The 15,202-nt window shown below is 43.6% G+C and overlaps 1 protein-coding gene across 1 annotated transcript; it reads right to left on the reverse strand.

Moving 5' to 3' along the window:
• Nucleotides 1-5: 5 nt before the first annotated feature.
• lrrc24 (leucine rich repeat containing 24) lies at nucleotides 6-14,825 on the reverse strand (the record flags this gene model as incomplete). Its single annotated transcript, XM_050040019.1, has 5 exons — nucleotides 14,378-14,825; nucleotides 4,387-4,581; nucleotides 3,179-3,457; nucleotides 2,643-2,811; nucleotides 6-1,136 (listed from the first exon to the last, which is right to left on the reverse strand). Coding segments are annotated over exons 2-5 (1,741 nt in total), but the record flags the coding sequence as incomplete, so codon positions are not given.
• Nucleotides 14,826-15,202: the final 377 nt, after the last annotated feature.

Raw genomic sequence — 15,202 nt, forward strand, 5'->3', positions numbered from 1 at the left:
GCGGAGCCCCAGTCCCCCTGATCTGGTCAGTGTCTGCACCATTTCGTGGTCCAGGAGAGCCTCCTTCATCCCCTTCTGCTGGACGAACCCACTCATCATTGGACACCTGGATGAAGTGGAGCCCAGGACAGGCTTGGTTCTGTTGAGTACGTACATCTCGTGGCCGTGGTCGTCACGGTACTCCTCCAGCTGCGCAAAAGTGGTGGGTCCATCAGAGTAGTCATTCACATAGAGTATGCTCTCTTCTTTGCTGGTGCAGTAGGAGCCGCCCTCTTCTTTGCGGTACTGCTGGTGACGAGTGTAGATCATAATCAAAAGGAGGACGGCAGTGAGCGCCAGCAAGGAGATGCCAACAGCAATTGCGGTCTGAGTAGCAGGGCCAAGAGCGTAGAAGTCCATGCTGTCCTGTTCGTAGAGCAGCTCCTGGCTAACATCCAGAACCTCTGGCTGATAGAAGGAGTTAGATGAAGAGGAAACAAAGGAGTGCATGTTCATACGAGGCCAGAACTGGGAGGAATATGAAGAGGAGGACATGTTGACAGCCAGATGAAAGGTAACTCTGGCTACACCACCAGGGTTCCAGGCTTCACACTCGTAGCGCCCAGCATGCGCTACAGTCACATTGCTGAGGAACAGCATGCCGCTGCCCATGTCCGGATCAAAGCTGTCCCTCTCACCACCCTCCTCAGTCCCACGCACAAGCCCCTGGATTCCTCCAACACCTCCAACCTTGATCCCTCCACTGCTGGGCAGGGCTGTCACCACTCCTCCAGCCGCAGGCCTGAAGAGCTCACCATTGGGTCCCAGCTCTTGCACCAGGCCTCGGGGTGATAACTGGGCCTTGCCATGGGAGGCTTTCTTCCAGGTCACCTGAGGCTGTGGGTATCCCGAGGCCTGGCAGGAGACTCGGAGGCTCTCCCCTAGTCGCACAGTTAGATGACTGGGCTCGAGCTGTACCACAGGTGGGATACAGACCAGGCTGTTGGGAGCCACCTCCACTAGGCTGAGGTGGGAGAGGCGAGGCGGTTCAGAGCACATCAGCCGACGCTGTTCAGCAGAGCTCAACAGACGCTGTCCATCTTCACTGATCCAGGTTCGCAGCCAGCCCAGTGCACAATCACAGCGCCATGGGTTCTCTGGAGGAGCAGACAAGGGAAACAGGGGTAAATCAAGCGTATGGTTTTGTCAACCGCTGGACAAAAATGAAGTTTGAACCCATGGGTGTAGTGCTACTTGTTTAATTTGTTTAGCAAGCATGCCAAATGTGCACGCTCCAGTCTCTTGCTCCACACTCCAGTCCAGTCTAAAACACAGCTTTCAAGCCAGCCACCTCACTACGGTTTGTTCTAAGTTGGATATTTGACAGAAATTCACTCCCGACCCAGCAGCATCATTTTCTTTCACTTTCACCTGATGTCAGCAGTTGGAGGATGGTGAGCTCACCTCTGCCAGGGGCTGAAGTGGACCGTCAGTTGTGCTATGAACAGAATGGCATGCGTGTCCACGTGACTACAGCTCTCCGCAGATGTTCAATATGTGGAAAGTATGTCAGAGTCTTTACTAGTTAACAGTTAGCTAACTATAAATTGAGAAAAGAAAATAATTCACGGTGCCGCTCAAAGGCTACCAGCTGCTACCGTCAGCTACTTTAAAGGTGGAATGTTTTCTTGCATGTTACTCAATGCATGAGTTGACTTTGAGAATCAGTCATACCGTAAAAGTCAGTATGGCAACTCTGACCATTGCATTTATTTTTAATGGCTGTCTTGCATGAATATGCTTTAGTGATGATTGGATCCTCAAGTGCTTAAATAAATACATGAATTTCAACTGGATTATGTGACCTGTGAATATTCTATCTCTTCACTTGGAGTAAAGAAGTGGCGGAGCATCACTCCAATGTGCTCCAGCAGTTATGTTTGGACCACACATTTTATGCCAGTATGACAGAGGATCCCTTAAAATGCTCCGGCAAAACATCTACAATGTCATGAAAACATGTCATTAGATTGAAAGCTCCAACAAGCTGCTTGAGTTGGGATTGTTTTTCAAGGTCAAGTATTAACACCATGACTTTTGAGCCAACATGGATGAGAAGTTATTAAAATGCTCAGAAGAAATTAAAATGTGAAGCTCCTCAACTCCATGTTAACTGAGGAAACTCCAACTGCTAATGATGATCATGTGTAGGATTGAAAGCTCCAGAACATCTGCAAAAATGACCTTGCGGTGATATTATTTGGTAAACAAATTTATTTTGCCTATGATAATTTAAACTTTGTTTAAGCCTTTTTGGCGCCCATTGCAGGACTAATTGCCCCGAATAGGGGGCCCTTTTCAGACAGTGTTCCTTCAATTTATTCTTTAAAATTGTGTCTTCAAGGGATTTTTTTCTCATTAAAGGTTTACGGTTGGGTGAAACCCTTTGATATGTAAAATGTGTTTAAGGGCACTTAATTTTCATTGACATGAGCCTGCAGGTCCTGGCTGTGGCAGCACATTCTCCAGCAGTGTCAGTTCTTCAAAACTGTGGTATATATGGCAACATTTTTTCGGGCACTTTGAATTAAATTCAGTCTTGAAGGGTTATGTCATATTACAGTGAGACATAATGTGTTATATTCTGTCTTCATACTGCCTACCTGTGACACGGAGCACCTGCAGGCTCACGAGCGGTTTAAGGGACGAGGCTCCCAGAGTGCGGAGGTGATTTCTGCTGAGATCCAGCAGAGCCAGAGATGACAAGCCAGACAGAGCTTGCTCTGCCAGCAGCTCTATGCTGTTTTCCTGCAAGTGCAGTTCTTGCAGACGCTGCAGACGGCAAAAAAATGACATAGCAGAGAAAGGAAAATGTTAAAGGAGGAGGAAAAGAAATGTCAAATGTTAAGACAGGATGACTCAGTTCTACCTGACTCAGTCTGTACTGTGTTACTATATAGTAGGGATTAGCCATGTCATGTTGTCATGAATTGGATTTACAGTTGCAGGCGGCATTATATATAATCCATAAAAAGGCATCCCATATTGGAAAAGCTTTGCTGGAAAAAGCTATGCTTTTTTTACTTTACCAAAAAAGGATTAGGTTTAAGGTTTTTGGAACACTTAAAACAAAATAAGCATTAAACATTTCTGTCCAACAACCATTTGTGCATTCATTCCTTTATCCCAGCTCTCCAACCTGCAGTCCCCTGAAGGTGTGGTCCTGCACTCGAGTGATCTGGTTCCCAGCGAGGTACAGGATCCGGAGGTGCTCCAGACCCCGAAACATGTCCGGGGTGACTAGGTGGATGAGGTTGCCATTGAGGGCCAGCTCCAGCAGCTGCCCTTGGCTGAGAAACGCGCCAGGCTCCAGGGCTGAGATGCTATTATTCTGAAGGTAGAGGTAATGGAGGCTGCCAAGGCGAGTCAGATCCTGAAGACGGATCTGCACTATAGCGTTGTCCTGGAGGAAGATGGTCTGTAGGGGAGACAGGGTAAATGAAATTAGGAGAGTGATCACGACCTGATTACATTAGAGAAACAGAGGAGGGGATGTGATGTTAGAATTGGTGTGTTGTTTTGTACAAGAAAGTGAGCGTGGCCTGTTGCTCTGCTGTGCTCACTGAGTAGAAAAATGTATTAACCATGAGGAGAGATTGCATTAACAACAGGGCCACCGTTAGAGCTATCTGCACTCACCTCGCTGTGCAGAGCTTTGGATATATGTTAATGTAGGCAATACAAACAATGTGGAATGAGCTCTTTCAGAATCGGCGGAGTAATGTGGATTGTGCACATTGTGTTGCGTTGCGGTTCAGTTCTTGCCAAATGCTGCAGAAATCACAGATACTTGATTGTCAGCAATCAAAAACAGTTTGAGTGATTGGAGATACACGAGAGCAAGCGGCTGACCCACAATGCATGGCAGTCTGCTTGATTGCTGATGTGCATTCGTTGGCAGTGTCTTCAAAGAGGCAAACACGGGGCCGTGAGGTGAAGTATGATGGACGAGATAGACCTGCTGATTGAGGTTAATGGAACAATTTATGCAGGACATGCTTTTCATTAATATTCATGAGCTGCAGCAAAGTTGGGGGGCCTGAACCCGAGAGGAAAAGACGGTGTAATGTTAAACATCTTCTCAACAGATGATCAGAGGGCGTGCGAGAGTCACTTTCTGAGCAAGAATGAATAATTACACAGCCAACAGCGCAGCCCCTCCCTCAGGCTTACATCAAAGAGGGTCACAGCGAATTGATTAACCACAATCATTTCAGGGTAATAAGAATGGATCAGAGAGGGAGTCAACTGGTACAAAACCACTGATGCAGGCGGGGGCAGAGACGGGGGTCAACTGCATTGCGCTGACAGCTAGTGCCCTAACTTATTGTCAATTGGCCAACTGACCTCGGTGACAGAGGAGACACCCTGTGGGATTTCTTTGACCCCAAGAGATCCACACTCCACTGTGAGGCTGTAGCAGCGACAGCCGGAGGGGCATCCCACAGATGGTCGAGGGACGAGGGCCATGATCATTAGGACGAGTCTGGAGAACCTCAAGAGCACCATGGCGGTTTTACAGTAGACCTGTAAAGGCAAAACCTGGAAAGAGAAAGTGATCAATCAGTTAACTGAGTTATAACACCAAACCTTTTTCCTTCACTGTAATGTGTTTCATCCACAAAGCAAAGATTGACATTGGCTGCAGATATGTTGTATATGCAGATGGCTGTGAAATGGCAGGGGAACATAAGAGTATCTCCTTATCCCTGCCTGTTTTCCATTCAACTGTGTCTATTCAGTGGAATTGCAGCAGCTTCTATTATGGGCTTCAATTAATTAAAGATGTGATAAAAGATGTGCAGGTTGCCTCAAGGACCTCTCTCTCTTGTCTTTTTAATGCATGCGCAAACACACTCACACTCCCTCTATTTCCGTCTCTCTCTTTGTCTTACAAAGGCACACACACATGCGCAAATGTGCAGCAAAGAGACAGAGGCTCCGATTTGACCCCCTATAATCTCAGAAAGCACATTTACTTTCTCAAAGCAAACCTCAAGTGGCAACCGGCTCTAATCATCTGATCAAAAACATCAGCGTTGGCTGCCTGCTGCACCTTACAGCAATATCTTCCTTTGATATAAACCCATCACCGAGCAACTCATCTGTACACTTTTTTTTTTTTTTTTATTTCTATACAGGCCGGAAGGGATTTATTGTTCCGCTCGACAGTTCACGTTGGACATCCAATATCATGCAGCCCAGCAGTGTTCACAATAGTTCATCTGCAGCAGATCGCATGAAGATACTGCAGGGCTGGAGATAAAATACATGTTGGAAATGTCACACTGAGCCCGTCATTCTGCTCCAGTGACAGCAGGTAGATTTATTGTGCTTTGCTGAGCAGCCCGCCTCATTTGAGAGAATCTTCATCCGGTAGAGGAGCGCACATCTCATTGATCCAATCTAAAGTCTCACATGTTATAAAACATTCATGTGCACCCACGGCCGTGTTTCCATACCCCATTAAGCCTGTCTGACTTATGAAATCTCTAGTTTGCTTAAGATTGCAGAATCACCCAGACAGATAATTGATAGCATTTACATCTCGCTCTCAGAATGATTTGGAGATCATCTAGTTTATTAATTATTAGAATGCATACAGATCTCATTACAGATGAGTGATGAAAGAGTCCTGTGCCTGAAATACACTGTGACTGATAAATATTCAGTTTGCACGCTGTTTGAACTGTTCTGTCAGATTGATATCAAACGTGTCTCATTTGTACTGTTATAATCCAGACCAGTAATTTACTGCCTAAGTGCAAAAGCACTAGGATCACTATTTCGCCGACTGAGAAGTCATTCTCAGTGCAGCCACACTGCATTATTAAGCAAATGAGCAATGAACTGGATTTTAATATTGCATGTTTGATTTAGAGCGCGTTTACCAGGATAGCCGGCTAGATTAATGCAATGTGACCTACATAAGCTGTTCAGTCGTCTCCTCTCTGCAAAAACACAGAGACACTTATTAACAAAAGCATGCTATTTCCTCTCTAGAGCTCTCCAAACAAGCGTGGAGCGAAATTATGTACTTCTATTGTTGGGGAGAGAAAGCACAAAAATTGAATTTTGAATAAGGCCTTGGTCTGTCATTGAGCTTTTGTTACTTCTCACGGCAAGATGACTTTTAAATAGCTTTGACTTGTTTGAAAAGTGTCAAAAGGGAAACAGAGAGGAAGACACTCGCCCGCCCTTGGCTAAGAATACACACAGAACAGGATGCACGGTCTGATATTTGTTGTTAGAATATGAGGCCAACATCAATGCAAATGACACCCTGCCAGGTAGAGAAAATAGCTTATGCATTTCTCTGCTCATTTTAGTGTTGCTCCGTCTTTAAAAAGCCTGAGCGGTAATCGTGCTGTGCATTCGGTGTTAGGACAAGGCTGATGAGATGTAGAGACAAGAATCACCTATGGAGTTATCGGGGTCTGCAAACAGAAACAAGACGAAAATAAAACATTCGGGGAGCGCTTTCTTTAAATAATGCTGCTGACTGCAACTTGTTTTACAGTACATGTTCCCACTATTTCAGATTTTGCCCTCACTGTGCTCATCTTTTGTCATGCTGATGTGGGATTTCAGTGGTAAGAGGTCAATTTGTTCATTTCAGTCTCAGTAATCCTCTGCGGAACATGCGTAATCTGCACAATCAGATGCTTGTTAGCTAAGCCGCTCTCGGCACTGTTGACGTTTTCATAGAGGGGGCTGCTTTGTTTGGTGTTAAAAAACGAGGTCAGCAATACATCTCTATCGACTGGGTAAAAATGTGTAAATAGGATGATTAGAGTGTAATGTTGTGTACATGGATCTAAAAGGGAGAGAGGCTGGAGAGACCTGCCAGGGCAGATGTCAGTCAACAAATGCCAAAAGAAATCCATTAAACTGCACGTCACACAAAGCCTGTTCAGCATTCAGTATCAGCATCTACCTCCTAACATGCATCCACACACTGAGGCTCTGCAAACATTATTGTGCACTGGACTCCAGAGAAAGTTGCAGTTTGTTTGTTTGGGCATTTCTGAAATTACAATTGTCTCTTTATTCTTGACATAGCGCTTTGTTTTCACGCTCCAAACAAATCACCTTCTGCCGAACAATCACAGTGTAGCTGGCCAAACATTAGCAGTGCGGAAAATTCACAGCAGTGTTATGATTTCCGCTTTATTTTTTTGCGAGGAGGGTGGGTGTTGATGTGTCGGAGGTGCAGCAGACAGTCAGGAGTGCTGGAGGCAGAAGCAAAGTTCACATCCCTGCGCTGCCACCGGTGCAGGTCGGCCTCATCCGTTGTTATGGTAACTCTTGTGATGAGAGAAGGTCTGCTCGTGGGGCCCGAAGGCCAGGCACAGTTCCTGTGAGCTGGTGTTAGGCAAACAACTCAACAGAAATAGAAGCTGTCATTTCCTGGGGAAAATTGCTCACAGGAACTTGAGCTATGTGATGACCCCGAGCTAAATCGTAAATTCTCTTTTAGTCCAACTCTCTCTTTCTCCCACTTTAACTTTTTCCTCTCCCTTTTTCCTCTCTCCTCCCCTCATGGTTTCTCTGAAAGCCTCCATCATTTTCCCTTTCCCCCCGTCTCTGACCTCTTTCTTTTCTCATCTCTCGTCCTTCTGCGCTGACTGACAGGTGCTAAATCATTTGTCTCAGAGCATCCCTTTGTCCACAAATAGACTGAGGCCAAGGCACATGGAGAACACTGTGGCACTAACCCAAGAGTAACACACTGACTTTGAGCGATAGTCTCAACCGTGCACACAAAAACACACACACTCATACACATTCAGAGCACGCCTACAAAGTAGCACTTGTACACTAGCCACCAACATTCAGGGACACACACTCTGACTGGCAGACACACACATGCTTATGTACTCGCACATCCTGCCTACAACCGGCAGCAGCCATCATCATTCACAGACACAGACAGATACAAACTGGCAGCCACATAAACACTCTCTCACACACACACTCGCACAAATTTTTGTGTCAGTGGTAAAGGAAGCTCTGCTCAGTTAATAAGCCTGCATTGATTTCTTTATTTTGCCGCGACTACTCTGTCCAGCTGGGCTCCGCAGCCATTGATTTTCACCATGAAAGCAGATGTTGGGGAGGGGAGGGGGATCGGGATTGTATTTGTGAATATCTGTGTTGAAGAGAAACAAAGTAAATGAGAGCATGTTTATTGCTGAGATGCTTGTGTGTGTGTGTGTGTGTGTGTGTGTGTGTGTGTGTGTGTGTGTGTGTGTGTGTCTGCTTGTGCATGTGTGTGTATGTGTGTAGCTCACTGTCAGGCTACCAGAAGCAGAATCACCCTCTGAGCAGCAGCGGTACTCTGCCACTTCTCCCAGAGGAGCATTTAGTCTTAAACCCTCACTCCATCTCCCTGTACTTAAACAAACTGGATAAATCTTTGCTTTTTAAGAGTTCATATGATAAACTGCAGTGACAGGTCAGTCCAAGACGTAAGAGACTGTTGTTGGGAGTGTGAGTGGGCCAGCAGAAAAGCTCAAAGGTTATTGATATAAACTGCACAGAGGCTCAAAGCAACCCAGAAACTCAGATTTTGTCTGGAGAAATAAGATGCTTTACAGGCTGTAGCTACAGTCATACTCTCTTCTCTATACACAGCGACACTGTTACTTCAACCATAAGCAGGATGATTAAGAATAATTACCATATGTCTGTAACTGTATATGAATGAGCACGTTTTTGTGTTGGAATTCTTGCAGTCGAATTTGATTTGCGACCGATAATTGAGAAGTAAAAGCACAATGGCAACTGTATGACTGCATAATCAATATCCATTTTCCACACAAGATTTACTTTTATGCACTCACTGTCCAGGAAGGGTGATTGTAACATCACATCATCATCGCTCAAAGCTTAAAGAGAGATCGTAAACCTCTTCTAGCCTTGTGACTTTCTCTTTTTGTTATTCTGGGCTTTCTCTCCTCTGAAAATCCAGTTCTTTATCTGCATGACTAAACAGAGGCAACGCTGCAAAAGCTGTGTTAAAAAAATGTATGACTTCAAAACAACTAAATTATGCACGGATATCATATTGATTTCAGAGAGGAATGTATTTACAGTTGAAATGACATAATGCAAAAATAGGGCACCCATTATAAAAGACGACACAATTCATGCTGCCAGACTATTCACTAAATGCATTGATAATTAGTAACAAAGAAGCACATACACAAACACATGGCTGAAGTCTCCATAACAACCATTTATATAATAAACACTACAGTCTAGTAAAAGGATCCTAGATTGGTTACATGTATAATGTAGAGAGATTCACTTTAAAATAAGATCCCCTTAATAAATGATTTACAAATTGTAACCAATGGCTTTATTAATACTTGATAAGTCATTTACATGAGCTTTATAAGCCAGTTATAAGCCATTATTAAGGCAAGCTTTTGGGTTGCCAAGTTATTAAAAAATCCCTTTGACTGATTGGACTGCAGGACATTAATCCTTTGGAAAAAGGCTGCTGAAGATCCAGACCAAAATCCATTTATAAGCATCTTCTTAAGCTTGTTTGAATAGCTTGTTAATCTTCATAACTTTATTATGAAGAAATGCAAGGGATAAACATCAGCCAAAGGGATTCTTTCAAACCTGGCAACCCAGAAATTAATTAATTTTCTTAATGGATTATTACTGATCTAAAAAAGGAAATAACTGTAAATGTATTAACTATTAATAAAGCCCTTAGTTGCCACATAAGAACCCTTTAAAATGGGGACCTCATTAAAAAGTGGTAACCAAAATGGATCGGAGCAATTCTCTGTACATTGTTAACAATCAAACTATCAGAGGAATAGTCTGACATTTTGATGCTTATTTCTTTCTTGACAAGAGTTGTCATGCCGTGTCTGTCCCTTGAATACAGCTACAACCAGCAGCCGGTTAGCTTAGCTTAGCATGAAGGGCAGAAATGGGGAAACAGTTTTCCTTACTCCAGCCTACCAGCACCCCTAACGCCAAAAACACACCGAGCAGCAGCGAAGTACGGCGTGTTCATGAGTTTCAGGCAGGAAAAAATTCTTTGTTATGTAGGTCAACATGTCACAGGAGTCACCGGACTCTGTTAACTGATTGGTTGTGGGTATTCTCTGGATCCAATTCACTGCTAAATCCCAAAATTTTAGTTTGGCCACACTGCGCTGCAGCTCAGAGTGGCTGCCACAGCTTTCTATAGATACTGCATGGGAGCTCACCGCAGGCTGCACTTTGCTACTGCTTGGTGTGTTTTTCAGCGTTGAGCTCAATTATCAGCACATTATCTTGTTTTTTTGATCTGTAAAAAAAAGTGTAAAAATATGAAGTTGTGGTTTTACAGAAGGTCGTATTCCAGACCCGATGCAATGACATTATGGAGTCTTGTTGTCTCTGTGAACATGCCATGCAACCACATGAGACTTCAGAGAGTGGTATATTACATGGATTTTATCACCTTTGGACAAAGCCAGACCAGCTGTTTTCCTGTTGTGCAACCAGCCACTATCCCTTTAAGGTCAGAATGAAATGAAAAATGCCCTTTTAACCCCTTTACACCACATCCCCGGTCATTCTGTGCACCTATCTTTCTGTATATGCCAAACAAATTACAAAAAAAACAACATTTCTCTGTATTCTTATATCAAAATCTGATCATGTTTTTTCCCAGTAAAACAAATGCAACTTGTGCTCTTGTGAGCTAGTACCAACCAATTTCAACCAATTATCTCACGACATCCAAGCAGTCTGCAACTTTTAGCCACACAGTGGGATCCTGTACTCAGCTTGCCAGCAACAGCATGCTCTATCTATATCTTCAGATGTTCGCCACCTCAAACCATGCATTTTGTTTTCCCCAAAATACCATGGTTACAGGCTAGAATTTATTCACTTTGAGGAACAGGGTATCTGTGACGGCTCCAGATTATGCGCAAAGTATTTTACAGTGGACTGCTTCAGCAACTACATGGAGCATCCCTTGGGCTTCATCTCTCTTTCCCTGACGGATACTGCTATCCCATCAGTGAACACCCGTCAGGGCCTCTCCGTGTTTGTTATGACACGCCCACCTTTCAATGATAAAATCAAAGTCCCCCTAAAGTTGTATTCTGGCTGTCTATCCTGTCTCAAGTGGAGACACATCACGATACTGAAGCTAGATCCTCAAAATGTGCTGTTTCATCTGGACTTTGGAGTAATCTTTTTTTCCTTTATAAAACCAGCACAAGTGAACCAGCACAAGTGAACAAGGTCAGTGTTTATGTATGAGTGTCTTTGTCACTCATTGTATTCAGGCAACCTGAATACAACATGCTGGCAGCAGCAGTAATTCATGTCACATTTTGAAACGGAGACTGTCAGTGTTTCCTGTTCTTCACATTTCAAATGAATCTGTGTCAACACTTACTTCTGTGCTTTCGTATGTTTTCTCGTGCCGCCCTTTTTCAAATGTCAGTTTTCTCCAGTCTCTGTCTCTCTTGAACATGCACACTGTCCATTCGAATTGTCAAGGTTGGTTGATGCAATCGATCTGAGCAATTTCACTCACAGTATTTTCATCTGACAGGCTGCAGAATTTATGAGTCAGTGGATTATGTCGGAGCAAAATGAATGGTTTGATTTTTGTATTTCTGTTACTCCATTTTCATCAATCTGTTTGCCCCCCCCCACTTCTTTTTATATATACTGTATATGTATGTCACTGACATGGGGGAGTGGGAGCGTGAAGCAATGAGGGAAGCAACAGTCAAATCACATCTGACTGTTGCTCAGTAGTTTTGGTTTCACATCGTAATGGATGGATGAGATCAGACAGGTCAGAAGATGGATTGGGGGGAGTAACATCTTCCTCTATTGAGAAGCAGAGTCACACATTACATTTTAATAGTATCGCCATTTGATAAAAAGTGTTCACATGAATGAATTTGTTGTTTTCCTTTAAGTTGTTGCATTATTGTGTTTTCCCCCCGACGTTCCACATGGGTGAATGTGAATTATAAATATTACTCCCTTTTATGGCAGTTCAGTTGAAAGTGCAGGTATTACTCAAGCGTGTGTGGGACAGTGTGTGTGTGTGTGTGTGTGTGTGTGTGTCCAAGAATAAAATGCTTTGCAATGCTTCGATAACGATTGCTTATCATGCTGCTATATTGCATTTCAGTAATATTGGGTGTGCAGTAGTGTTTGCAGAAGGAGTCATTGAATCCTCATAAATTATGTTTCTTTGTTGCCATGGAAGTGACAGCGTCTGCTGACTGCAAGTGATGGATGTCCGATGTATGTCAAATAACACTCTGGCATGTAGCCTATATTGTGGTTATCTGGGAAGTCTGGCATATAGACGGGAAATAATGAAAAATAATCAGTTTCTTCTATTCCTTTTTCTCATGCATTTCTTATTTCAGCTGATCTTTGCCATCTGCCCGTGTCTTTCTCAACGCAGGCCAGAATTGGGGGTGCTATACAATTACGGCCAAGAGAGATTCCCGTCATCATTGTCTGGCAGACAGTAGTCAATGAAAAATTAAAGATCTCTGCAGGCGTAAGGAGTCAACTTGTCCGTACGGATCAGATACCCCACCCTCCGAGTTAAACAAACGAGGTCCTATCTAGGGGCCCGCTGTTTGGCTCCTCACCGCTTCATGCGCAGAATAGCAATTAACCAGAGGGACGTGCATTAAAAGTCTGACATTAAGGAAGAAACTGTGACACTTAGAAGTCAGAATTAGAAAACATGACCATCTTCCCAGCATCTAACAGTGAGCCAGTGGTGACCTAATCACACTATATTCCTCCTGGCATCTCCCATAGTGTCACTGTAATATTCCTGCCAGATTCCTAGAGGGTGTGTGCTGTGCTCAGCAGTGATCTTATTATGCTTCATTTTTCCCCATCACAACAGTATCACTTTAATATTCCCATGTGATATGAATACACAGTGGCTCTGCAGTGAAAATTGCTATAGTTTGTCTCTAAATTGTATTGTAAGATTGAGACAGCTGCTTTAGTGCTATAGTGCTGCGGCATGATGGGACAAAGTATGGACAATCTTAAATAACAGATCACTGCTGTGACACTATGAGGATTTTTTTTTTAATAAGTCACCTCTTGAATTGTGTTCATAAGAGAAGCACCGAGACCAATTAACCACAACACATCAGCATGCTTAGTTAGTTGCTATTATAAGATATAAAGTAGCTAGAGACTCTGTTGCCAGTTCATTAGCTACACCTCACCAGAACAAATGCAGTCTAAAACTACAGCTCTGCAACGAATCCAACATCATTCGAGATGGTTATAATGTTCAGTTTTTGTTGTTTTAAAGAGGTTTAGATTCAATTATCTCATTGTGTGCTGCTACACATATAAAAATGCACTTAGTGCCCACTTTATTAGGTACACTTGTACAGTCTGCTGCAACTGTTCTGCTATAAAGTCTACATTTATAATGCTCAGTTAATGTTGACACTGTCTTATCTGTGTCGATCCATTTACATGTTTCACACTGGGGTCTTTATTATTATTAAAACACCTCTCAATATACTCTACCACAATCCAGTGCAGCACCATCTTTAACCATGACCTCAGCAATAAACCTTTCATAGAATTTATATGATAATGTCATCAAAAACTGAACATTATGAGCTTTGTAATGATAGAGGTTATGGCAGGGCTGTTGTATTGGATCGCATGAGATGTACTAGACTGATAACTATCAGCATGGAATAATAACATTAGGCAGATGTGCTACTGGGAACAGTCTGCAGCAGTGATCCTTAATGTGGAGTCTGTAGTTTCTGCTGTTGTTCTATTGTTTTGCATTACAATAAGAGGTGCCCATCCTATTCATATCAATAAGGAAAAGCCGACTAATATGGGCCACTGTGCACTGTCAGATACTGTATGTTTAGTATACCATATTAACATGGAATAATCGGGGGATGTTTTGAGCAGTGATGATTCAATTTTGGGTTTGGGTGCCTTCAGGGCTGCCTAAGTGTTAAATACTGTAATGTTGTTTCATTTCACTTTAACTCATTTCCTTATGATATAATCTTAGATACAAAACACATCATAATTCAGATCTTTTGTTCCACTCTTATAATCTCCTGAAGTGCACAGTAGACAGTTCTATACTTCATTAGACATAAAACAATCCTCCTTCATGTGGTCTTTGAGATTAAACTGTATCAAATATGACCCCATCATACTAAATGATGTCCATACACCGAGGTCCCTGACAAACAACATTTGAGAAGCTCCGTGTTACTATCCCATGCGCACGCTGTCCCCTTTTCCCCAACACACAACTGCGACCTACCGTTTCCCTGCGTGCGTGGACTTGATCTTGGCAGCAGTCTCCCCCACTTGCTCGAGCGGCAGAAAAACAAGAAATAAAAACCAAAAAATCAAAAAAGATGAATCCCACTTTGAATCACTGCAGACAAATGAGCCTAAGCATTGTTTTGCCTCCCTCCGCTGCGCTGTTTCCACTCGCTCCTGACTGGGCAGCGGTTTAGAGTCCACACAGGCTGAGCTCCTCGTCCATTGTAATTGGATGCTGAGAGCCGGATGAAACTGCTCGCTCCTGCCAACGCTGGACGTCAGCGCTGATGGTGGTCGACTTAGACTCTTATCTCCCTCCTCTGATATTGTTATGCGGCTTTGATTCGTTTTCCCTTTTTTTTCCTGCCTTTTCCCTCAACGCGGATGTTATCTTCCAACAGTGACCCACTCCTCTAATTATCCCTGCTTGACTTGACTCCCTCCCCCTTCCTCTCTCTCTCTCTCTCTCTCTCTCTCTCTCTCTGTCTCTGATTGTGTGTATGTGTGCAGAAGTGAGAAAAAGAGAGAGGGAGGGGTGGGGGGTGTTTTTATTCTTGCTAATTCACTTTCAAAACATAATTTGGGTGGTCTCGTCGCTGCGTGGTGCCGATTGTTGCACGTAACTTAAAGTGTGATTTCCGCCGCTGTACACCACGATCAACAGCGACACTCGGATGTGAAACAACACATTTGCCGAGGCAGAGGGATTTCAGCACCACGGACAGCGGCCTTGTCTTTTATTATGAAAGGTTACGGGCGTAAGATTTGATCCTCCACGCTCCGCCACCGACACACTGACGCCCGGCCTCAGATTTCCTGC

Source organism: Epinephelus moara, unplaced genomic scaffold, assembly GCF_006386435.1.
Source record: "Epinephelus moara isolate mb unplaced genomic scaffold, YSFRI_EMoa_1.0 scaffold617, whole genome shotgun sequence".
NCBI lineage: Eukaryota > Metazoa > Chordata > Actinopteri > Perciformes > Serranidae > Epinephelus > Epinephelus moara.